General features: G+C 43.6%; 1 protein-coding gene and 1 long non-coding RNA gene across 3 annotated transcripts in view; one reads left to right on the plus strand and one right to left on the minus strand.

Annotated features, from left to right (window-relative positions):
- Positions 1–1,115: 1,115 nt before the first annotated feature.
- ZKSCAN2 (zinc finger with KRAB and SCAN domains 2) lies at positions 1,116–18,094 on the minus strand. Its single transcript, XM_061401472.1, has 7 exons — positions 16,997–18,094; positions 15,797–15,983; positions 13,497–13,588; positions 13,041–13,167; positions 9,320–10,003; positions 7,032–7,523; positions 1,116–5,703 (listed from the first exon to the last, which is right to left on the minus strand). Exons 1-7 carry the CDS (start codon positions 17,399–17,401, stop codon positions 4,781–4,783), a joined length of 2,910 nt encoding a protein of 969 aa, XP_061257456.1. The 5' UTR covers positions 17,402–18,094; the 3' UTR covers positions 1,116–4,780.
- A 70-nt stretch (positions 18,095–18,164) lies between these two features.
- LOC133238411 (uncharacterized) overlaps positions 18,165–22,858 on the plus strand; it is a 62,008-nt gene continuing 57,314 nt past the window's right edge. For both annotated transcript variants that reach the window (XR_009733524.1, XR_009733525.1), the window contains exons 1-2: positions 18,165–18,737; positions 19,517–19,768. This is a non-coding gene — a long non-coding RNA (uncharacterized LOC133238411). The remainder of the gene's footprint in view (positions 18,738–19,516; positions 19,769–22,858) is intronic.

The raw sequence follows: 22,858 nt of genomic DNA on the forward strand, positions 1-22,858 counted from the left end.
ATATATCTTGGCTGCACTTGGTCTTTGTTGCTGCACATGAGCTTTCTCTAGTCATGGTGAGTGGAGGCTGCTCTCTTCAGTTGCAGTGCACAGGTTCTCATTGTGGTGACTTCTGATGTTGCAGAGCACAGGCTCTAGGGTGCGTGGGCTTAGTTGTCATGGCAGGTGGGATCTTTCCAAAGATCAAACTAGTGTCTCCTGCATTGCAAGGTGGATTCTTAACCACTGGACCATCAAAGAATGCTTCCCATACCCGCTACCTCCTGATGCCTGAGATTTAAAATCTCTCATCTAACTAACTCTGTGAGTCAGTTCACAGACCTAAATCTCCATAGAGAAATGGAAGATCAGATAATCTTGTGGAAGAACTCTAACATGAATATTCTGAGCCTTTGTTTCCTCCAAAAAGGTCATGGTCATTTGCTCAAGGAAAGTATAGAAAATGTACAGGGACTCTCAGGTACTGACCCTGAGCAGTTATCACTCTCGAGAACCTTGGGTGGGTGCTATTGCAGTCGGCTGCTTATAAGGTCTAGACGGGAGAGATTCTTTGTCTGGAATCCACCTCATATTTAGGTGAGCTGGCTCGAAATTCACCCTGCAGTTCTTCTCAGTTTCTAAGAGTATAGTTGGAAAAACATCCTCAACAAGTGGCAAAATCTCTACATTGACTCTGTGACCTATGGAGTTGGAGCTGCTATGGGAAGGAGGGCTAAGTGGAAGCCACTGGAACTCTTTAAGTCAAACAGTGAAGCAAAAGCAGCACTGTCTGGGGGAATCACGTTGACGGGTTCCACCAGGATAGGCTGAGTGAGTGCCCCACCGAGCATACACCCAGTGTGCGCCTCTACTAATCTCATCTAGTAGGCTAACCTACTCTGGAATTAGAGCCAAGCATCTTCTACGACAGTGGCAGTGATGGCTGTCAGAGGACTGCTGCAGGGGAATAGCTGTGGGCTCACACGAGACCCCTGCCAGCTGCGGGGCAGAACAGTGGACCGGAAAAGAGACTGAGATTCTCCATAGCTGTGAGAATCAGCTTTTATTACCTTTGAGTAAGTTCTCTTTTTCCTTAATGAAGACAGCCTTCAAATTATAGCAAAAACCAATGCGAGTCATTTATTTAGACATTTATTTCACATACAAGTTTTCAAGAAGACATCTAAGTGAACATTCACACAAAACAATGAGTGGACATACATTTATACTAGGAATGCATTCAGAGGTAAGGGCTTAGCATTGCACTTGGGGTGTCCCCGGCTCCCTCAGAGTTGAGGCTTGTCTGTCATGGGGCACCAGGGTCCCCAAATTGGCTTTCTTCACTGCAGCTACCTACCACTGTCTGTCGCCTGCTGTTGAACATGAGTGATTTGTCCCTTCTCCTCACTGAGCATGCTCCTGGACTGCTCACAGCAACCTCTTGCTGAAGTATGGGATGGGCTCATGGGATGGATTTAGTATGGCCTGAACGCTCCCTGCGGTGGCGAGCCAGGGTGGCGGCCTGGTCTTATAACTTCTCTCTTCTGATGCCCCACAGCCTCATAGGAGCTGGAGTGGTCTTGGCAATCATGCTCAACTTCTCTTCAGATAAGGAACTCAGGCCCAGAGAGAGACTGGTTTGTCCAACAACACTCAGAAAGTGGTAGTGACAAGAATGAAACCTGTCTTACAGCTTCTGGTCTAATGCTCATTCTAGGTGGCAGGCTGCCCTGAGCTGTTTTAAGCATACTGTGAAGTTTTCCTCTTAAAAAAAAAACGTTTCCTTCCAGATGAATAAAGTAGGTTGTATGTGTAATAAAAATGCCAGTAAGAATTAGGGTGTTTGTGGGAGTAACACAGTAAGCGCAGGCAGGGATACAGCCAGGCTCCAAAGGGTCTTGGTTAAGAAGTCAGAGAATAAAATGACTACTTATGTACACTTAAAAAAAATAGGATATGGGGTACAAAGATGTAAGACAGGATTAAGTAAATACATGTTTAAGTGGTTGGCTGAGGTGACTTAAAAGTTCTGTTTTTGTAAGTTTCTTTGTTCCAGCAGCCAGAACAAAGAAAGAATAGTAGTAAGTTGCTAAAAAAAAAAAAAAAAGTCACAGTGTTTGTAAGGTAACATTGTTTTTGCTTTAGGATCAGAGCTTTCCCTGCTACTGAAACTTAGGGGAAAAACTTGTATGGATTGTCATGAAGGCAATGTTATGTGATATGAGACACAGTAATCAGAGTGTGACTTCACTTTTGACTTTCATGTCCACCTGAAAAAAGACAAAATACAAACAGCCTTGGTCTAAGATGGTGGGCAGGACTGTCTCCTTCCAAAGAAGCAAAGTTCATTCAGTTAATTTAATACAAGTCCAAATGCCCACTTACAACTGAGAATAGGTAAGGGGACCCAAATTCCACCTCGGCATGATCCCAGACATGACAGACAGAATTGGATTATTCCACCTGGAGAAGGAATGGTTCCTGAGCCTTTCTGGCCACTGGGGAAATTTAAGAGACAGAGGTAGAGAATATGATTTTAGGCATTGAGAAAAACTCTTCTGCAAGAGAAGGTGGCTCTTTCATTAATGAACAAATAATGTTCCATAACGGACATGAATGTAATTGGCATTATCTTTTGCTGCAATAGTTCGTTCACCATGTTGCACGTTTCTTGAGCACAGACACCAAGCCTTTTTTCATTTCTATATCCCTCACTGTGCCTAGGAACATAGCCTTACACATAACCGTGCTTAATTAATATTTATAGTAATCATCTACTTTCCTGAATCATGCTTTGATATAATGATCAACCCTGGGTACCTATTACTAAGTGGTGACTCTATTAATGTGCATCTTCTCTAGAGCAGGGATTCCAGAACATCTACACAATACAAGCACACACCCACGGGCACCACACACACCTCTCTGTGCTGGGCACACTAGTGACGTGAAACTTCACTTAACTATTAGGGATTTATAATTTGGACAACGCAGCGGAAATCAACCTAGTGAGATGTGAACAATCGTAACGCTCCTAACGAATGTCAGAAAGAAACATTTATCAACGTTTACCTGAGTCACCTGCCTTCCAACAGGCCACAGCCTATTCTGACACCATAGGTTGGATTTCCTTCCTTCCTGCCTATATCCTCCTTGGTACCTTCTTGGATAAGTTTCAGAAAATTCAAACATACTCAGATGTCTTCTAATAAGACAGCATCTGACAAAGGAAAGGAGAAAAGTGAAAAAATGATCTACACACAGCCTTGACTCTGGTTATTTTTCCACTAAACTTGTGACTTCTCCTTTCCCAAAGCAAAGTCCCCTGAGGTCACGGTCATCTTAAGGGTATAAATGCCACTGGTCGCATCCCGAAGTAACAGCTTTGGATGACAAATCCCAGGTGTTTATCTGCAACATCCGTAAGTGAACTATCTCCCCATCTGAACCCTTCCTTCAGTAGTTATTGGGTCAGTGCTGGGGAGTGTCAAGGAGACTTTTCAGACCAACAGGTTAAGTATGGAAAACAGAAAGTGTTCTGGGCTGGAAGTGTCAGAAAGTATTTCCACCTTCACTCAGTGAGCTGTAGAGTTGTACAAATTACTCGGCTCTACAGAGAGGTTTATGACCACATGAACAAGAGCTGGCCTCAAAAAAAGACAACGGTATACTTAACAAACTGCCCTGGGGTGCTGGTCTGGACCAAGGCGACTACCTGATCTAAAGCAGGGTTAAGGAGTCCAACTGGTCTTTGAAACAGTGAATGTTTCAGGTCTCTAACTCACTTCTTCCCTGGCTCCTCAGAGTTTTAAAAAACTATCTAAAATTATATAACATTATATCTAAATGTGGGGTTGGGAGGCAGAAAATTTGCCACCTATCAGTCATATTCTAGATAAAAACCAGAGCAGTTGCACATTCAGAACTGGAAAGTGTCTGAATTCCACTTTAATGAGACACACCAGGAGCATGCATGCTACTCAGTCTGAGGAAGGCATGGTAGTTCAGAAGAGTCAGACAAGGGCACCCAGAACAATGAAGAGGTAAGTATAGGACTTACAAGAAACAGTAAAGGGAATTGCATTACTCCTGGGCTGGAGAGGCAACAGCCAAGGGCATGTCAGTCTTCAGGTACAGAGAGGGTTAGTCTACAAAGGACAATGGGTGATCAGTTGTGCCCTGTCTCTATGGAGGGCAGGGCATTGTTTCAGTGACAATACAGAAACACTACCCGAGCTCTTTAGATCAACTTCTTGACACAAAAAAGGTACACTGCAACAGACTCCTGAAGGGAACGAAAAAATCTTCAATCTCCTTTTGTGAATACCTTCAAACCCAAGACAGATCCAATGTGGTTCTTATCAGGCTCCCGAAATTTCTACCCAAACAGGAAACTGTGATTGAGTTGCATCCGGGATCACACATGGCAGATAATGAAAACGACTTTGAACATTTTTCATCTCCTTGGCAACAACTCTCCCCTGCGCTGAAGGATTCTGGATGTTGCTGGGTTTAGTGATCCCATGGCAGTGGCCTCGACATACTGAAGAGAATTTCCCTCTGCATTCAGACCCTGTATCTTCTTTACTTTATTAAAGGGAAAAGGTTGAGACACATAGAAGGAGAGGAACAGACTAATCAAGTAAGAGGCAGAGGTGAGAACAGGATCCAAGCCTTTAGCTTATTTATATTCTCAAGCTTATCTTGGCAATGACTCTTTCTAGCTAAGAAAAGACTGCTTCTGAGAGTGAGATCAGGGTAAAATGGCTAAGGGGACGTTTAGGAAGAGAAGAGCTCATCATCATAAAGTCTGCCTGAAGTCATCAGTCTTGCCCTTGAGGGGGTTCTCCGGGGAGCAGAATGCTGGTGGGGGCGGCAGCAGCTTTTCTCTCACATGAGCCTCCCGATGTTTGGTGAGCACAGAACTCTTGCTGAAACGTCTGCCACACTGGCTGCACCCGTAGGGCTTCTCCCCGCTGTGCACTCGCCGGTGCTCGCGAAATCGCGTGCAGTTATTGAAACTTTTCTCACAGTCCACACACTTGTAGGGATTCTCGCCGGTGTGGACTCTCCGGTGGGCGCTGAAGTGCGAACTGTTGGTGAAGCTCCTCCCGCAGTCTCCGCACTGGTAGGGCTTCTCTCCGGTGTGGGTTCTCTGGTGTATAATGAGACTTGAGCTCTGGCTGAAGCATTTCCCACACTCTCCACATCTGTAGGGTTTCTCTCCTGTGTGAATTCTCTGGTGGGCACCAAAGTTGGAGGAGTCGTTAAAGCTTTTCCCGCAGTCGAGACATTTGAAAGGTTTTTCTCCCGTGTGGATTCTTTGGTGTCGGACTAGACTCCTGCTTCTACCGAAGCACTTCCCACAGACACTACACTTAGAAGGGTTTTCCTTTTGGTGGGTCATGCGGCACATGAGTCGCGCACTCCTTCCAAAGCTTTCTCCGTATCTGAGGAGCCGGAAGGGCCTCTTCCCCACGAGAGGCCTCTGATGCACTACGGCTTTCCCCAAATCTCGAGGCTGAGGCATCAGTTTTCCCTGTCGGATTCCGTGAAGGTTTTCCCACTGTCTTCCTGAGACACAATCTCTTTTACAATATTTACCTGGATCAACATTCTGGGAAATGACCCTTTTAGACTTTTCTATGAATGCCCTATGCTGCTCCATGTCCTTACAGATCACCTGTGTTGCATCTTCCTTGATACTACTTTCAATTTCAAAATCTGAAAAAAAGAAGACAATCAAAATTTCAGACCAGTTCTGGGTTAATATAAATAATACAGCTGACAGTCCCTGTACCTTAAGGCCTCTGTGTGCTTCACTGACCTCAGGCAAGGGGGACTCTTTTCTGATTCACTGGGCCTTACTTTCTTTCAGTCCCATGGACAGCCATCAGTGAATCCACTGACTTACGTGAGAAGCCCTAATCACGTCATCTTTGGAAGTGTTCTGATTGGGTCCATCTGGGCCTTGGAGGAAGTTACAGCCTAGCAGTTGGCTTACACAGAGCCTGGTAATTTGGTGACAGGTCTGGAGCTCATCTTAAAATACAAGGTTCACCAGAGATGGTACAGAAGGACTTTGTTTCCAAAGTTATCAACTCAGCAGTTCCAGAATCAACAATTTCATCTTGCTTACTACAAATTCTCATAAAAATACCACCAAAGAGCATGTGTGTGAACTCTCTTTTCAAACGTTTGTTTTGAATCAGCATAGAGTATAGGAAGGAAAATAATGACAGGTAAGGCTAAAAAGACAAGCTCAGATTAAGGATGGCTGTGGAAGCTTAAGACAAGTCTAATGAGGAAAACTGGTTTGGGGACTTTTACAATAGTTTAGGCAAGAGACAGAGAAATGTTAAACTAGTGGTTATGGCAACTAAAGAGGGGGCAGATGCAAATTCCCCAACAGTTGAGAAAATATGTCATCTGCCTGGATGTAAACAAAAGAGAAGGCATCAAAAAACATCCCTAGCTTTCCAGGTCGGATGTGCTATGGGAGGGCACCAGGAAGAGCCACGGTGTGGGAAGGAAGGTGTTGATATTCCTTTTGAAACTTTTAAGGCTGGGCTGCTGGTGAGATGCCTGTGAGGGCATCCAGTGGTTGGTGGGACACCCGCAGGTGGAGCTCAAAACCAGAATAAAGTCTTTCTGTCTCTGCCTTTTTCTTGTGCATATCACACATAACAGAAATTTCTGCTCTGAGCTTACCAACATGTCTCCTTGACCTGAGTTTTTCTCATATATAATTCCAAGTTCTTCCCAACAGTATTTCTAGGAGATATAAAACATTATCTGCCCCCGACACACAAAAACCAAGGCTGAGATCCCAAAGACTAAATCACGAAAATGTAAGCTCTGCCCTTGAACAGAAGCACCATGAGTACAGGGACTCTGTTTTATTCACTGCTACTTTACTCTTCTCCTCAAATGGCACAGGACACACAAATACTGTTTAATGAACATACATGCACATGTGATGTGCCAGCTCTCCTAATTTGTCAGTAATCCCACTGACTCCTCCTTTACCCCAGAGCCCCAATGATCCTTACCGCTTGGGCTTTGCAGTAAACATGGAGGTCCCTGGAATTCTGGTTCTTGCATGATTTCCTCCTCACTCATTCTCTCACTGCCAGAGTCTTCAACAAGCACCTCCTGGGAGTCCTCCTCAGGTTCCCAGACTGTAGGTTCCTGGGGTTCGATTTCCATGTCCTCTCTTTCTTGAACTGAGGGTGACGGGGCTTCTTCTGGGGAGCTGGTGGGAGCAGCAGATGCCCGAGAGTTAATCAGAGCATCCATCTCCTTGTAGAATGCGCAGGACTCTAGCACGTGACCATTTTTCACTTTGCGGTAGCTCTTCTGAAGGCTTTTGAACTTGGTCCGGCACTGTTCCGGAGTTCGGAGGAAGCCACACTCTCGCAGCTGCTCAGCCACGGCCCCATACAACTTGCTCTTCCGATGACAGGCTTGCAGTGCTTCGTAAAACCGAGTCTCATGGAGTATGTCAAGGAAAGTCTTGGTTTCCTCGTAGCCCCAGTGCACACCTGCCATTCAAGGATAAAGTTCAAAGATACAAGGTGTCTGCAGCCATTCAAGGGTAAAGTTCAAAGATATAAGTTGTCTGTAGCCTTCATACATTACAAAATCTAAGAAGTACAGGAAAACAAATCCCATTCCCTGGAACAATGATATGTCTTGGAATAAGGTTTGCAAGAAAGGAGAGGATCTGTATAAAAATTCTATAATATTATATTGAAAGACATAAAAGAATTAGAAAGAATGGAGAGATACTATACTTCTGGGTAGGAAGACTCAAACTGTACAGATATCAATTCTTGAATCTATTTAGTAAAAAAACCCAAAAGGATTTTAAAGTTGATATACTGATCTCAAAGTTTATCTGGCAGAATAAAAATGCAGCCCCTAAATCTGCCGTTGCTATGGTTATTAAGGACTCAGCTGCCTGCCTTTTAAAAATTTTTAGGAATAATGGACTAAGACACCCAACAGCATGAGAGTTGCTATCACCTCTTTAACCCATCTTCTTTGAAGAGCAGAACTATATCCAGAGTAGTTTTTGATGTTACTGAGTCCTCTACTTCAAGAGATGAAATGATCTATAAGACAAGCAGATGTCCTACTTTTATAGCAGAATTAAAGTTTTAAGAGTATATTTGAATATAGTTAAACATGCTTTTGGGGTGTTGTAATCTGTAGTAGGAAAGTCTTTTCTATCCTCTGCCTCACTGGTTCCCTTCAGTCTCACTGGATTCCCAAATTTGAAACTGTCTGAGCCTCATGTTTATGGATCTCCAGAATGGTGACTACCTGTACATGTGTAATACATTTTCCCATCTTTTTCCTGAGATTTGTTTCTTTTGAATACGTACAATAATGGTTACAGTCTCAGCTCTTCTAGTCTGGTTTATTTTTCCGTTCTATCTAAGAAACTATCATTTTTTTCATAAGGTGGTACTAATAACTGTGACATCAGGCAATGTTCTATTGCATTTTAGCATCTGCAGAATGCCTTCATCCATATTATTTCATTTAACACTAACAACTATGCTTATAATTTAAGCCGTATTTTAAAGACAGAAAATTGAGTTCTAAGTAGTTATATGGTAAGTCAACTGTCATACAATGATTGTCAACTGGTGGTTTAGTTCTGCATTTCCCAGTCCCCAAATTTCAACATCATCCTTTTGCATAATATCTTTTTCTATCCTTTTAATTTTAATGTCTCTGTGTTTTTATATTAAAGATGTATCTCTTGTAAATACAGGTTTTTAAAAATATATCTGAAAAACCTGTCCTTTAAATTTATAATTAATGACATGTGGATACACATCTACCATCCTGTTTTTATTCTTTCCATTTGTTGCATCTACTTCGTATTCCTTTTTCTCTTTCTTCTTTCAGAATTTCATTTTTTTCAATTCTTTTTTTGTTGGTGACACATTCTTTTACTGGCTGTCCTTGATAATGGGCCCCTGACTTTTATAATCTAACACAACTGACTGCACTATAACAATTCTCAGATAATGTTAGATCCTTAGTACCCCTGGACTCCATTTATTTTCCTTCCACAGACTCCAAATACTCAAAATCCATGCTGTGCTCTAACCTGAAAAAGAATCCTTCATGGCTGTTACTCAGACTGCACTGGGGGCAGCAACGAACACCTAGGAGCACTTTCAGTTATGTGGCCAATCACAGTGATGAGTGGCAAGGTGTGTGTGTCAGAACTCCCTGCGTTTGGTCACTTCTGGGGGTCTTATCCTTTTTCCACAAGACCACATCATCCATTCTCATACCAGAATAAAAGTGCCATTCTTACCACTCAGGTTTTGAAATATGACAGGGGCACCATGAAGCTCAGGCTTCCGGATAAACTCAATGCCCATTTCATCACCATCAGACTCCTCTGCAGCTTCTTCCTCCTCCACCAGATTGATCTGTTCTTTAGCACTGATGCCAATTCTCTTCAGTCTGGGGAGAGACAGAATCTCCCTTGGCTTATCCATGGATGAAGCATGAGCGGAAGGATTCAACAAAGCGTCCATGTCCTCAAAGAAGGCACAGGGTTCTAGCACGTGGCCGTTTCTCACTTTTCGGTAACTCTTCTGCAGACTTTTGAACTTGGTCCGACACTGTTCTGGTGTTCGGAGGAAGCCACATTCTCGCAACCATTCAGCCACAGCACCATATACCTGGCTGTTTCGGGGACAAGCCTGAAGTGTTTCATAAAAGCGAGACTCTTTGAGAATTGCAAGAAAAGTCTTAGTTTCCTCATAACTCCAATGCACGCCTGCTATTTTTTCATCTTCCAGACCCCACTGCTGCTGTTCTCTCCATGTTTTCCCTGCCTTCCTTGCAGGGATCTGAATAGCATGAACTGACTTTTCCTTGATGTAGTTGCTTTGCAGGACAGTCCTCTTATTAGAGGACTGCAGACCTATGGTCCATGGCTCCTTTCTGGGCTCCAGCCGGGCTATCTTGTTAGCTGCAGACACTGTGCTTCCTACAGTGAGACAAACACATTTCAGGCTAGAGAGATCATGACTGCATGCCCCAAGGTCCTGCTTAGCATGCTCTCCTGGACCACTTGTTCACAGCTATCCTTTAAAGATCTTGTCCAGTTGGTCTTTTTTCTAAAGTCTTCCTCAACCATGACAGTGCACACTAGATTCTTGCATGAGTTATTCTGCACAATCACCTACTAACTCACACTACCATTTCACATCTCATGCATGTACCACTTCCTTCCCCAGCTAGTTCTTAAAGGAAAATCTTTAGGGGTAAGAAACACTTATTACCTTTGACTGTCTCTCAAGTATCTAACATTGTTAGATTCACAGCATGCTCCTATGAACTGGTGTTTGTTACTTATAAAGTGTGCTTACAGCTGTTCCCTGTATCTCCTCACTCCCTCACTCAACACACACACACACACACACACACACACACACACACACACTGGGGCTGTGGGAGGTGAGAAGTCATGAAGTTTTGGAAACACTCTAACAAAATTAATGGGAAAGAGATGCAATAATAGGAAAGCAACTTGAATTTTTTACCTTATAGTACTGTGGAGATCAAAATGTCTTAAATTTGAATCCTAGCTCCAAAACTTAACTTTACTTTTTGACAAGGGGAAGTTTCTTAATCTCTCCGAGCCTCAGTTTCCTAGGGAATAATATCATCTATCCAAAGGTCTGTGTGTGCATGCTCAGTTGCATCTGACTCTTTGTGACCCCGTTGACTGTAGCCCGCTAGGCTCCTTTGTCCATGGGATTTCCCAGGCAAGAATACTGTAATAGGTTGTCATTTCCTCCTCCAGGGCATCTTTCTGACCCAGGACTGAACCCATGTCTCCTGTGGCATTGGCAGGCAGATTCTTTACCACTGAGCCACCTGGGAATCCCAACAAGGTGCTAGGAATATTAAATAAGTGATCATCTATAACTTGTCTAATGTCTAATAGGTATATAATAACATTTAGTTTTCCTCTATAGAAAACACACACAAGAGCTTCATGGAATTTTCCTAGAGAGTGAAGTGAAAGTCACTCATTCGTGTCCAACTTTTTGTGACCCCATGGACTATACAATCCATGGAATTCTCCAGGCCAGTATACAGAGTGGGTAGCCTTTCCCTTCTCCAGCGGATCTTCCCAACCGAGGGATCGAACCCAGGTCTCCCGCATTGCAGGCAGATTCTTTACCAGCTGAAGCACAAGGGAAGCCCAAGAATACTAGAGTGGATAGCCTAGCCCTTCTCCAGGGGATCTTCCCGAACCAGGAACAACCCGGGGTCTCCTGCATTGTAGGCAGGTTCTTTGCCAACTGAGCTATCAAGGAAGCCCCTCCTAGAGAAGCAGCATTAAATCAAATCCTTGCTGAAAGAACTCTGGGGCTGAGGATCTGTTCTTCATTTTCATATGAGAGAAGGGCATGGACAATGGAAGTTCAAACATCTACAAGGACTAGGCAGTCTGGAGTGAGAGCCCTGGCCGTTCAGCACAAGTTCCTCCACTTTGCTCTGGTCACCTGCTGCAGTGTGAGAATGTGCCTGATGGTAGGTTTTTTAAGAGATGCTGGAAATCCAGATTTATGAACAAATTTTAAGTTACAACTCTGGGCAAGGCCCAAATAAATTTTCAGGCTAGATTTATGAGCCTTTAGTTTACAGTCTAAGATAAAACACTGTGCCAGGTGTCCCTGAGCCTTTCCATATATAATTATTACACATGGAATCACTGGGCTACAGCTGAAGGTGCAGAGTATGGTCTCTAACCCACTCACGGCAGCTTTCACCAAGGCCTCTAATCCATCATTTTACTAGGTCTGCATGCTGTGCGATCCAAGGCAACACTAGGAAACACCTATCGTGTGGGCAACTTGCCACGTGGGTACCTTTCACTGGTCTCTGTAATTACTCAGTAGCAATGACTACTGAGATAACCACACCAGTCTTTGAAGGATGAATGGTCAGCAATGAGGCACGGATGCCCTAAGTGAAAGTTAAAATCAAGGGTCCTGTGTTTTGGGAAGAGTGCTTTGTTACTGGTGTGTCATTGGTATCATCTTAAATTGGCAATTTTTTCCAAGTGCTTTAATTGCTTTCTGATCACAAACAACTGTTGGCTTATCTTCATTCATTCAGTTTGACATGGCCCATTCTGTAATCTCTATACTTTAGTGTCTACATGTATTGTCAAACAGAAATTTCTGTGATGAAGTTCTATAACTATGCTGTCCAGTACAATCACTGAATAACTTAAATATGGCTACCGCCACTGAGAAACTGAATTTTAAACTTCATTTGATTTTAATTTATTTTATAAATTTAAATAGCCACAGGTAGCTAGTGGCTACTCTATTAAACAGCACAGGTCTGTAGTATCTATAGTGTGTATTGTACACATTTTAGGCCTTTAATTCTATTCATAAGTAATCTTTGACTTGCAGCTTACATATGAATGAAGCATATTTATCCCTGCCGTTAAAGCAGATGATACAGTTCTTCAAAAGTCTGCTTGTAAAATTACACTTAACAAGTGGTTATGTGTGCTTGTAAAAATGTGTGCTATTTAAATAATTCACAAGGGTATTATATTTAAATCACTTTTTTTCTTCCATTTATAAGATTTCCATCCATTCAATGAATATTTGCTGGGCACCACCCATAGACAGGCTCTGTGCACAATGTTGGGGTTACTGTATGTTAAACAAAAACAAATCCTAAAAATACCTTGTGATTTGATAGAGTTTTTAGTCTAGTGGATGTAGGTGACTTTTATATTTAAATAACATGACAATCATCTATAAACCTCTCTAATGTTTTAATCACTAAATTATAAGAATATGCATAAATCTATAATATAAATTGGAAGAAAGGAATGAGTGAGGTAAGAGAACATGGTATGCTAGAGCACAGAAATGACTAGAAAACCCATGGTCCTTAAAATAACATTTTTATAACTATTTTACTATCAGTAGAAGTGAATACACTAGAAATCCTCACATCTTTTATTTGAAAAGGGATAGAATCCTTACCCAGGGAGACCATGTTCCCAACACTCTCCTTTCTAATATCCCGGTAGAGGTCTTTGTGAGCAGGAATCTGATGCACACTCTTTTTGTAGGAAAAACCTCTTGCCATGTGGACATCTTTCACTGGTCCCTGTAACACACTAAGAGTAATGACTACCAAGATAACCACACAGGTTCTGAAGGATGAATGATCATGGATGAAGGACAGGAAAGCCCTAGATAAAAACTGAAATCAAAGAACCAAGTATACATTATATGCCAAATGAAGCGAAGGTACTATAAAGAATCATAAGAGAAAGGATCCAGCAAGGAGTCTGATTACTCAGAAGGCTGCGTGCAGTCTTTTCTGGAAAAGGAGTAATGGGGGAAAAGTCTCTTGGAGTGGGTACAGAGGTTTGAAGAAATCATTGTTACTGAATATCCTAGGAAGTTAGGCCAGAGAGAACTGTTACAATTTACCTGGGACCCGACAGGAACTCGAGTGGCTGTTACTTCCTGATCTATGGTGTTCCATTCATTAGCAGGAGAAGGAACCCAGGGAGAAGGCCGAGCTGTAAGAAGAAAAGAAACTATTAGTGCTGTGGGCTCTGGCCCTTTTACTCATCTGCTTCTCCTTTTATGGATGGGCATGTATAAAAAAACCAACAAAATCGGTCATTTTCTCAATGAGTTCAGAACAATGCTCCAAACCATGAGCAGGGCTCACAAATGCAGATGCTTTTAGAAAGTAAGCAGGTAAAGTACATCATGAAAGGGGGGAGGTGAGGACTGTGGGGAACTGGAGAGCACAGGTCCAGTGTTTGGTTCTGGGTGATGCCTCCCTGTTAAAGACTATGGCCCTGCCATAGCCAGAGCTTCTAATGTTTTTCAAGATAAGTCAGAAAGCTGGATTTTTATGTACAATCTCAAGTCTTAAACCTTGAGAACTACAGACAAACAAAACCTCCATCCCCAAACTCTTTGAGAAACAAGTTTGACTTGGCACATGAGTTACCAGTTTACAATCTCTAGCATAAATTCATCCCCTCTGAGTACATATTATCCTTATAAAGTTAACAAATATAGACACACAGTATTGAATATTACAGGCAAACGTGCCCCCAGAAAGGTGGAAGAAAAATAAATAAACTTATATAGTATAAGACAATCTGTAGTCTAACTTCTGCCCTAGCACTATCTAGGAAAACTTCAAAAATAAATGTTACTGTGGCCAAGAACTCAGAAGCTTGCTTTACTACTTTCTACGAAACCAAATGGAACCAATTCCTTGGAAACATATTATTTCCTTTGGCACACCTGGTTGAAATCCTATGTCATCTTTTAGAAGGCATTCACCTTTCTGAGATACTTATCCCTCAAATTTCCTGTCCTCCATACCTCCAGTAAGAACCTCCACAGACAAACTTTCCCACTTTAGGAACTCCTTATCATCCTGGAATAGCAAAACCCAGAAATACCATACATTTACCAGGTAAAGTAACTGACAGCATCTAATCCTTGTGAACACGGGAACTTGATGATGATGAACAAACACTGAAGAATCCAGAAACCATTAATATTTGCAAAGCATTTTATCATAACATGAATTTCAGGACAGATAAGGAGGTGGTGCCCGTAGCAGTGAATCTTGCCTCTTGATGAGGGATTGTGTAAATCAGATAGACTTGAAAGTTTAAAAATAACTATGCCATTGCGGGAGAAAGGAAACTAACATTTATTGAGCACTATTATGCATTGACTTTTTTTTTTCTTTTTTTTATGACGCTTCTTTTAATCTATGCTAAAATCTTACTATCTTCCTTTTAGAGATGACAGAATGGAAAGTTCAAGAAGTTTAGCAACTTGACCAAGGTCACACAGATAAAGAATGGCTGAATTAGGTTTTGACCCAGATTTTCTGCTTCTAAAGCCTAATCTCTTAATCTCTATGCATTAATACAGAGGTTAATTAATATTACTTGCTCAGATCACAAAGAAAGAAGGGCAGAGAAAGGATATAAACCCATGCTTTTTTATACTGTGCTCTAGGTCCAGTGGTCTTTCCACTCTTAAGCCTGATACTACGCTGCAGGGGGTGGGGAGGATGGGTCTTCATTTCCTTGTATCTGACTTGATTTATTCATGTCCAGGGCACACATGAACATCAGTGGTCCCTTCTCTGCGAAGTCTTATCCCTCTCACATGTCACTTCTGTGATACCTTATTGTGAGTCACTTTTGAAAATAAATCTCATTACCTCTTCCAATCTTTCAAGGTGTTTATAGCCAGCTAAGAAACCATATACATGCAGGACTAAAACCCACAAGCTGATTGCAGAATGCAGACTCTTAAATAACATTAGGAGACCTTAAGGCCAGTCTGGACAATTTAAACTTTCTCAAATTTCATCTTAAGATCCCTTTTACTTGGACTTCCCTGGTGACTCAGTCGGTAAAGAATCTGCCTAAAATGTGGGAGACCTGGGTTCGATCCCTGGCCTGGAAAGATTCCCCGGAGGAGGGCATGGCAACCCACTCCAGTATTCTTGCCGAGAGAATCGCCATGGACAGAGGAGCCTCGTGGGCTACAGTCTATGGGGTCGCAAAGAGTCGTCACCCATATTCCCAACTCTTGAAACTAATGAAGTCCTTCTCCCCAAATATTCAATTTATTTTCAAGTATGTATCGAGAGGGCCCTACAGTGAACAAGTCAGAATGTTAGGGCTACAAAACAAATCTGCCACGGTCTCTGCATAGGGCATGCACTACGTTCTTCTTACCATTTTTGGGTAAGGGTCGAAGCTCTCTCTTTTGGTTCGGCTGCTCCTGGCGTCCTGAGTGGAGGCTTTCAGCTTCCTCTTGAGACATCACTCTGGGTTGGGGCTCCACTGGCTGTGGCTGAAAGTCTGCCACCTCCCAGGCTGCTCCAAGGGGGGCTTGCTTCTCCGAATGCACAGGACTGCTAACCTGGGTAATAAAGTCAATGCCATAATGGAAAAAGGGAGGAAAAGAGGGCCAGATCAGGGCCAAATTCCCCCATGAAAGATATCAAAGAAGGATAGAAGATGTGAAAAGGAGTGAAAATTTCATTCCATTCCCAATGGGACCTCTGAGGACATCGGGTCCATTGTGCTATCCAAAAAGTCTAGGCAGAAGGGAACCGGAGAGGGGGAATATACAGAGAGGGAAAGTCTGTTAAGAGTAAAATACAGAGCCTCCTTATTATCAGAATACTGAGTATTCTGATACTATTAGGTTCACAGAGAAGTGAAAGTTCTCAGAACACTAATTCACTAGTGAAATGAAAACTTAGAAAATTAATCTTGACATTGAGTATCTATTTCTGACCAGCACAGCAACTTGCTAATAGACAGGTCTTTACATAAATGCAAATCCCTTGGCAGGTGAAAGTGCAAATCTTGCAGGATTTCATGAGGTTAGGGAAAGGGCTGTTGAAAAACAATTAGACGAGCATGCAAAGTCACTGACAATAAGGATCAGAGATTAAAATGGAGAAGGGTGACAAGGATGATGACACTGACGGCACTTCAGAAGACTGGACTGGAATATTAAAGGATTACAGGAAGCCCTGGGATAACTGATGAAGTCCTTTCTTTTTTAAAAAAAATTTTTTATTTTGAGAGAGATCAAAACAGCCCTCTTTAGGAGCAAGCTGCAGAAGTCAAATCCTATGAAGCATAATGTATTGTTCTCTCTAAATTTGGGGGAAACATTATGCAAAGATTTAAAACAAATACTCAGATGCATAATCTTTAGTGTCATTTGCAAGATAATAATTCAACCAAAGCTTTCTTCCTATTTGATATGAAATTCTGATCCCTTTTAGGTAGATCTCCTTTAAAGGTCTTTCATTACTATTTATCCTTCTGTAATTTGCATTTTCTGCAATGCATCTCTTGTCCACTTTCCTTTCCACCCTCTCCTTGCTAAACATAAAAATTTGGAAAAACCTCTCTCACCTGCTGTCTTAGTCCTCCAGTCTCTTTCTCCAAATGTATAACCAGGGCCACCGCCTCCTCTCCACTTTCCGGACACTGTTTCTGTGCCCACAGCTGAATCTTCTCCGGTAAAATGGTGAGGAACTGCTCAATCACCAGCAGCTCCAGGATCTGTTCCTTGGAACGCATTTCTGGCTTCAGCCACCGGCAGCAAAGTTCCCAGAGTTTACTGAAAGCTTCATGGGGTCCAGTCACATCCTCATAACAGAATTGTCTGAAGCATCTGCGAAAGGTCTCGGACTCAGAGCTATCCGATCCTTCCAGAGTGGGCTCTGATATCCACTCGGGCTCCTTTTCCACCTTCATTATGAGGCATCCTTCAACCTCCAGGGGCGCGTCGGTCTGAGGGTCCAGGGATGCAGCCATGCTCTAACCCGGTCAACCTCACGTCTGATTCGAAGGAGACTCAAAGAAGTCAAACCTCCGAGAGCCGCCTAATGGTTTTGGAAGTATGGGAAAGAAGGGAGGTGAAAACAGCAGTGTCAGCAGGAACAGGGTACCCTAAGCTGATTGCTCAAATATATCCTAGGCCCTTGAAAAGGTGAACTTGTACTTTAAGGTCCAAAAACTCGGCCTCTTCTCGCCACAATATATGTCCTCGCGATGTAGTTTTTCAAGATTCATCTTTTAGTGCAATGTCTGAAACAGCGAGGCTAGAGGACCAGAAAATCTAGGGGACCGAGGACAGGAGGGCGGGGGCCGTCAGTGGGGCTGGGAGGGGGTGTGTCAGGGGCCCGGGGAGGCGAGGCCCCGAGTGGGTGGGGCCGGGTGTGCAAACCCCTCCCGGCTCCGGGTTCAAGGCTCGGGACACGGCGGCGCGTCCAGGCCGCTGCGGGCGGCTGGTAGGGGCCGGCGTTATCCGAGGCCAGCGTTTGGCTTTTCTGGCTCAAGGTGGCCTGGGCCGTCCTCAGGAAACTTCCGCACGCTGAGGAAAGCCGCGAAGCGGCCCTGCCCCTTAAGGGAGAGGAGCTGCGGGGACCAAACGACGCTTCGCAGTGTAGAGGCTACAGATTCCTCGCTGGCGGCTCATCCGCTCTGTTCCCGGACTGCGCGGGGGGCTCTGGGAGCCGCGGCCACGCATGCGCCGCTCGCGCCCGTGCGCCGTGGGGTTCAGGGGAGGCTCCCTCGCTAGCGAGGTGCTGGGGGGAGGGGGCTGCGCAGTGGACTCTCGCGAGAGCGCGCAGCGCAGTGACTCGCTGCTGAGACACTTTAGGAATGAGAAGGGGCGCGGCGGAGCTTACGCGCTGCGTCCGCGGGGCGGAGGGACACAGCACAGGCACTTTGCTGGGGGCGGTGGAACTGCACAAGAAAGGGGAGTGGGCGTCCTCGCTCAGCCGGGGAATCTGGGAGGCGGGGAGACTGTGAGGTGGAGGAGCGCTACTGAGGAGGCGGTGGAGCGCTACTGAGGAGGCGGTGCAAAGTTCTTTCTGTCGCGCGGTGTGAGAACTCGTTTGCCTGGCGGAGGGTTCCGTGACCCGTTGGCGCTGTCGCGTGCTGGCGGGACTCCTGCGTGAGGCGATCGGACGGCGGGACTGCAGCCCTCGCGGAGGGACATGGCGCCGCACTGGCCCATCCCCTGTGGGAGCTGCTGTGAATATCTGCATCTGTAAATGTCCCATCAGTTGCCTGAAGTGCAGCGTGAGGGTCTACTCTGCGCCTGGGAGATTCTTACTGTCTCGGGCACCCAGCAAGTCTGCGCGGGGTGAGGGGGGTGCAAAAATTTTCGGAGGGGGTGTCGTCTCTGTCTCAGTCCCTCCAACGGGCTGCGGCTTCCTCCTGGTGGTGCCGGGAGGAGTTGTCCAGTCACCCAACTTATATGTGAAACCCCCGAACAGTGCCCACCCATCCATCCCTCTCTCCATCCTTTTACTGATTAGGTGCCAGGCAGTTTTAGGCATTTGGCATACCTCAGCGTGCAAAGCAAAAAAAAAAAAAAAAAAAAAATTCCCTGTGCTGGGGGTGGGGACTTGGGTAGATAGCCTTTTAGAAAATACAATTAGTGGCTTTTCTTTCTCAGAGAAAGTCTTAGTTAAATTTTGACATGCAGATTCTAACAGCCAAGAGACATTAGGTGAGACTGCTGCTGCTAAGTCACTTCAGTCGTGTCCGACTCTGTGCGACCCCATAGACGGCAGGCCACCAGGCTCCCCCGTCCCTGGGACTCTCTAGGCAAGAACACTGGAGTGGGTTGCCATTTCCTTCAATGCATGAAAGTGAAAAGTGAAAGTGAAGTCGCTCAGTCGTGTCCGACCCCCAGCGACCCCATGGACTGCAGCCTTCCAGGCTCCTCCGTCCACGGGACTCTCCAGGCAAGAGTACTGGAGTGGGGTGCCACTGCCTTCTCCAAGGTGAGACTCTACTGGGCATCTAGTATATACCAGAAGTTGTCTTTACACAGCTGGCTACAAAGTTTACTTTGCTTCATTTCTTTTGTCTCTTTAAAATAATTTTTATTGAGCCTCTTTTTTTTTCCTTTTCCAGACATAGTGATAGATGGTGAGAAAACAGCATCCCCTGCTGCTGTTGAGAGAGGCAGACATTACACAATGTATAGTTGTAACTGCGGCTGCCAACGAGAGGAACATGGTGCTGAGAGTCTGTGTATTAGAGGAAATGGCCTAGTCAGGAGGTCTGGGAAAGTTTCTTGAAGAGGTGAAGCTAGAGATGAGAAACAAAGGAGGAGTAAGACCTGACTAGGCAAAGTTTAGTTCTCATGGAAATCCTACAAGGCAGGTAAGATTACCTCTGTTTTAGAGTTAAGGACATTGACTCCTCAGTGAGGTGATATAACTGCCCCAGGTTACTTCAGACTTAAGTGGCCACCCACAATTCTGAGTCAGCTAAGAAATTAGGTCTTTTATAAGCTCCTTGAGCCATCTGGTGTTTTTAGGAGAAGCAAGTGTCACAAGCAGCTCAGGCACATTAGGGAGCAGTGGAGAGTTATAGCTCAAAGTTTCAAGTCTGCAGTGGACAGTTATAGCTCAGCTTCCTTAAAGGTACTCTTGGAGCAGAGGGTATTAAGGCTTGCCCTGCATTATCTGTTAGGAGCAGGGTTATACATTCTTCAGGAATCACTTTTTATTTTTTCGTGTGTGGTCTTTCAGTGACACATGCATACACACCTATATGTATGTGTTTAATGGAAAACTTTAAACATATAGAAGTGTGTATGTATGTTCATTGCTCAGTCATGTCTGACTCTCTGATCCCATGGACTATAGCTCACCAGGCTCCTCTGTCCATGGAATTCTCCAGGCAAGAATACTGGGGTAGATTGCCATTTCCTTCTCCAGGGGATCTTCCCGACCCAGAGCTCAAACCCAGGTCTCCTGCATTACAGGCAGATTCTTCACTGTCTGAGCCACCAGGAAAGCCCATATAAAAGAATAGAGAGAATTAACTCTCATGTTTTCATGCTCTGCCTTTAACAGTTAGTGATTCATGGTCAGTCTTGTCTTTCCTATACCTCTGTCCACTCCCCTAATCCTGGATTATGTTGAAGCAAGTCCCAGATACCATGTCATCTGTAACTGTCAGGATGTACTGCTAAAAGACAGGAACTTCCACCGTAAACATAACTTCAATATCATCATAAATGCTTCCCAACAGTATCAAAAATTCTGTAGTGTCATCTTTTAAAGATGTCTTATTTGTTTGAAAGGTGGTTTGGAAAGGAAAAAAGGGTCATAGATGCTGGACAGGTAAAAAGAACAAATGTTATTCATATTTTCTAGTTAGGTATTTACATTTACTTCAGTATGAAAATGTTGGCACCTTGGGAACAGAAGATCAAATTGTTGAAAAAGTAGTGAATCAATCTGGGTCAGTAAATGAAGCAGATCATGCTACTCAGAACCATCTTGGCAGAGTGGTTGTTTTCTTAATACCCAAACCCTAATGTCAAGCTCTTCCCATGATCCCCAGAGGAACATTCATACCAGTCTCTCCTTGTTAGTACATCTGCTATCACAGCTGTTATTTTACAAGTAGCCCTGGAGTGACCTTTTGCACCATTTTCCTCTGTCCATGGTGCTGATCTGCCAGCCTTTAGCCAGCAACTAGAGCAGCTATAACTTGCTTTTGGCCAATGAGATTTAATGTAGGGTTACCATAAAAGTGAACATTAATTGTATATTAAGTATATATTAATACATTATAGTTCCAAGAAATTCTATCAGTACTTATGCTTCGTTAAAAAAATCCAAGCTGAAAGTGAAAAGTAAAAAAGTTGAGTATGTTTGTATTGGTGTGTCTATTTCAGACATAGTATAAATATTTTCAAATATGATTTCTTAACCAAATTATAACTAATTGAAATAAATTTCCATTTCACAGATTAAGAAGTGCCTCTCCCACTGGTTCGCTAATGATGGTCAGATAGTTGACAGAATAATAACCAATGAAATATTCCAGCTCTTTTCACACATTGAGTAATACAATAATGAAAAATTCTCAATTATTTCTTGATATGCATATGTAATAGTCAACGGTTTTTCTCTGCATCGCTATGAGGTGCTATGCTAGGCACTGGTGGGATAAGCAGAGACATAAGACATAACTTTTTTATTTGGAGTATTAACAGTAAAATGGGGAAAATTAGTCATGGAATTGTCATATAAACCTGCCTGGGAAATCCCATGGACAGAGGAGCCTGACAGACACAGAGTCGAATGTGACTTAGTGACTAAACAACAAGAATAAATGTAGTGGAGGGATGCATGAAGGCCTGTGACAGTACGGAGTATAGCCTCTCTGGCTACCAGGAAAACCTTCATAGAGGGAAGCTGAGGGATGTTTAGTATTTCAAAGATTGGCAAAACCATGAGCATGAGTGGTTTTTTCATGTAATGGTGTGAAGTTGAGCGTGCCTTCCTTTGACCTTAGCTCAGGGGAAGGAAGTGATGAAAGATGAAGTTGTGCACATAGGTGTAGAGAGCATTTGAACTTTATGAGGAAGGCAGTGGAAAGTATGCCTGTCTCTGTTCTGCAGGAAGGTGAGGGCATCTCTCTGTCTTTGGTAGAAAGTCTGCTTCTGTATAGACTCCTGGGCCAGATCCACTGTGGAAACAGTATTCGAGAGAGTACTCAGCATAGAGGGAATTGAGTAAGATGATTTCTAGGGTCTGTTAATGTTTCTATATAATGTTTCATGCATCCATCCTTTAAACACCATCCTATTGTTCAGTTGCTAAATTGTGTCCAACTCTTTGTGACCCCATGAACTGCAGCATGCCAGGCTTCCCTGTCCTTCGTTATCTTCCCAGAGTTTGCTCAAACTCATGTTCATTGAGTCAGTGATGCCATCCAACCATCTCATCCTCTGTCATCCCCTTCTCTTCCTGCCCTCTGTCTTTCCCAGCATCAGGGTCTTTTCTGATGAGTCAGCTCTTCACCTCAGGTGGCCAAAGTATCAGAGCTTCAGCCTCAGTATCAGTCCTTCCAATGAACACTCAGGGTTGATTTCCCTTAGGATTGACTGGTCTGATATTGAAGCTAATTATGTTCTAGGTAAAGTGTTGAATACCAAAGATACAGTGGTGAAAGACATACATGAGTCTTGCCCTTAAGAAGCTTTCATTCTAGGTGGAGATTGGAGAAGGAGGAAAATAACATACGAGGAAACATAAATAAATAGCGTAACATCAGATTGTTATCAATGCTATGAAGAAAATAAATAAGATGATGGAATAGACTGTAACTAGACAGAGGTTACTTTAGAAAGGCTGATCAATGAGAGGTTTCTCTAAGGTTTGATATTTGTGAGCTGGAGTCTGAAGGATGAGATGGAACCACAGATATGCAGCTAGTGGAAGAGCATTTCTG

Source organism: Bos javanicus, chromosome 25 (genome assembly GCF_032452875.1).
Source record: "Bos javanicus breed banteng chromosome 25, ARS-OSU_banteng_1.0, whole genome shotgun sequence".
Taxonomy (NCBI): Eukaryota; Metazoa; Chordata; class Mammalia; order Artiodactyla; family Bovidae; genus Bos; species Bos javanicus.

Excerpts from the sequence above, each read along its gene's own strand:
- ZKSCAN2 (XM_061401472.1), bottom strand. The coding sequence starts at position 17,401 with ATGGCTGCATCCCTGGACCCTCAGACCGACGCGCCCCTGGAGGTTGAA. Across the intron at positions 13,589-15,796 it reads TCGACCCTTACCCAAAAATG|CTCGGCCTTCTCCCTGGGTT; the intron begins GTAAGAAGAACG and ends TTCTTCTTACAG. Across the intron at positions 7,524-9,319 it reads CATATTTCAAAACCTGAGTG|GTGTGCACTGGGGCTACGAG; the intron begins GTAAGAATGGCA and ends CTTGAATGGCAG.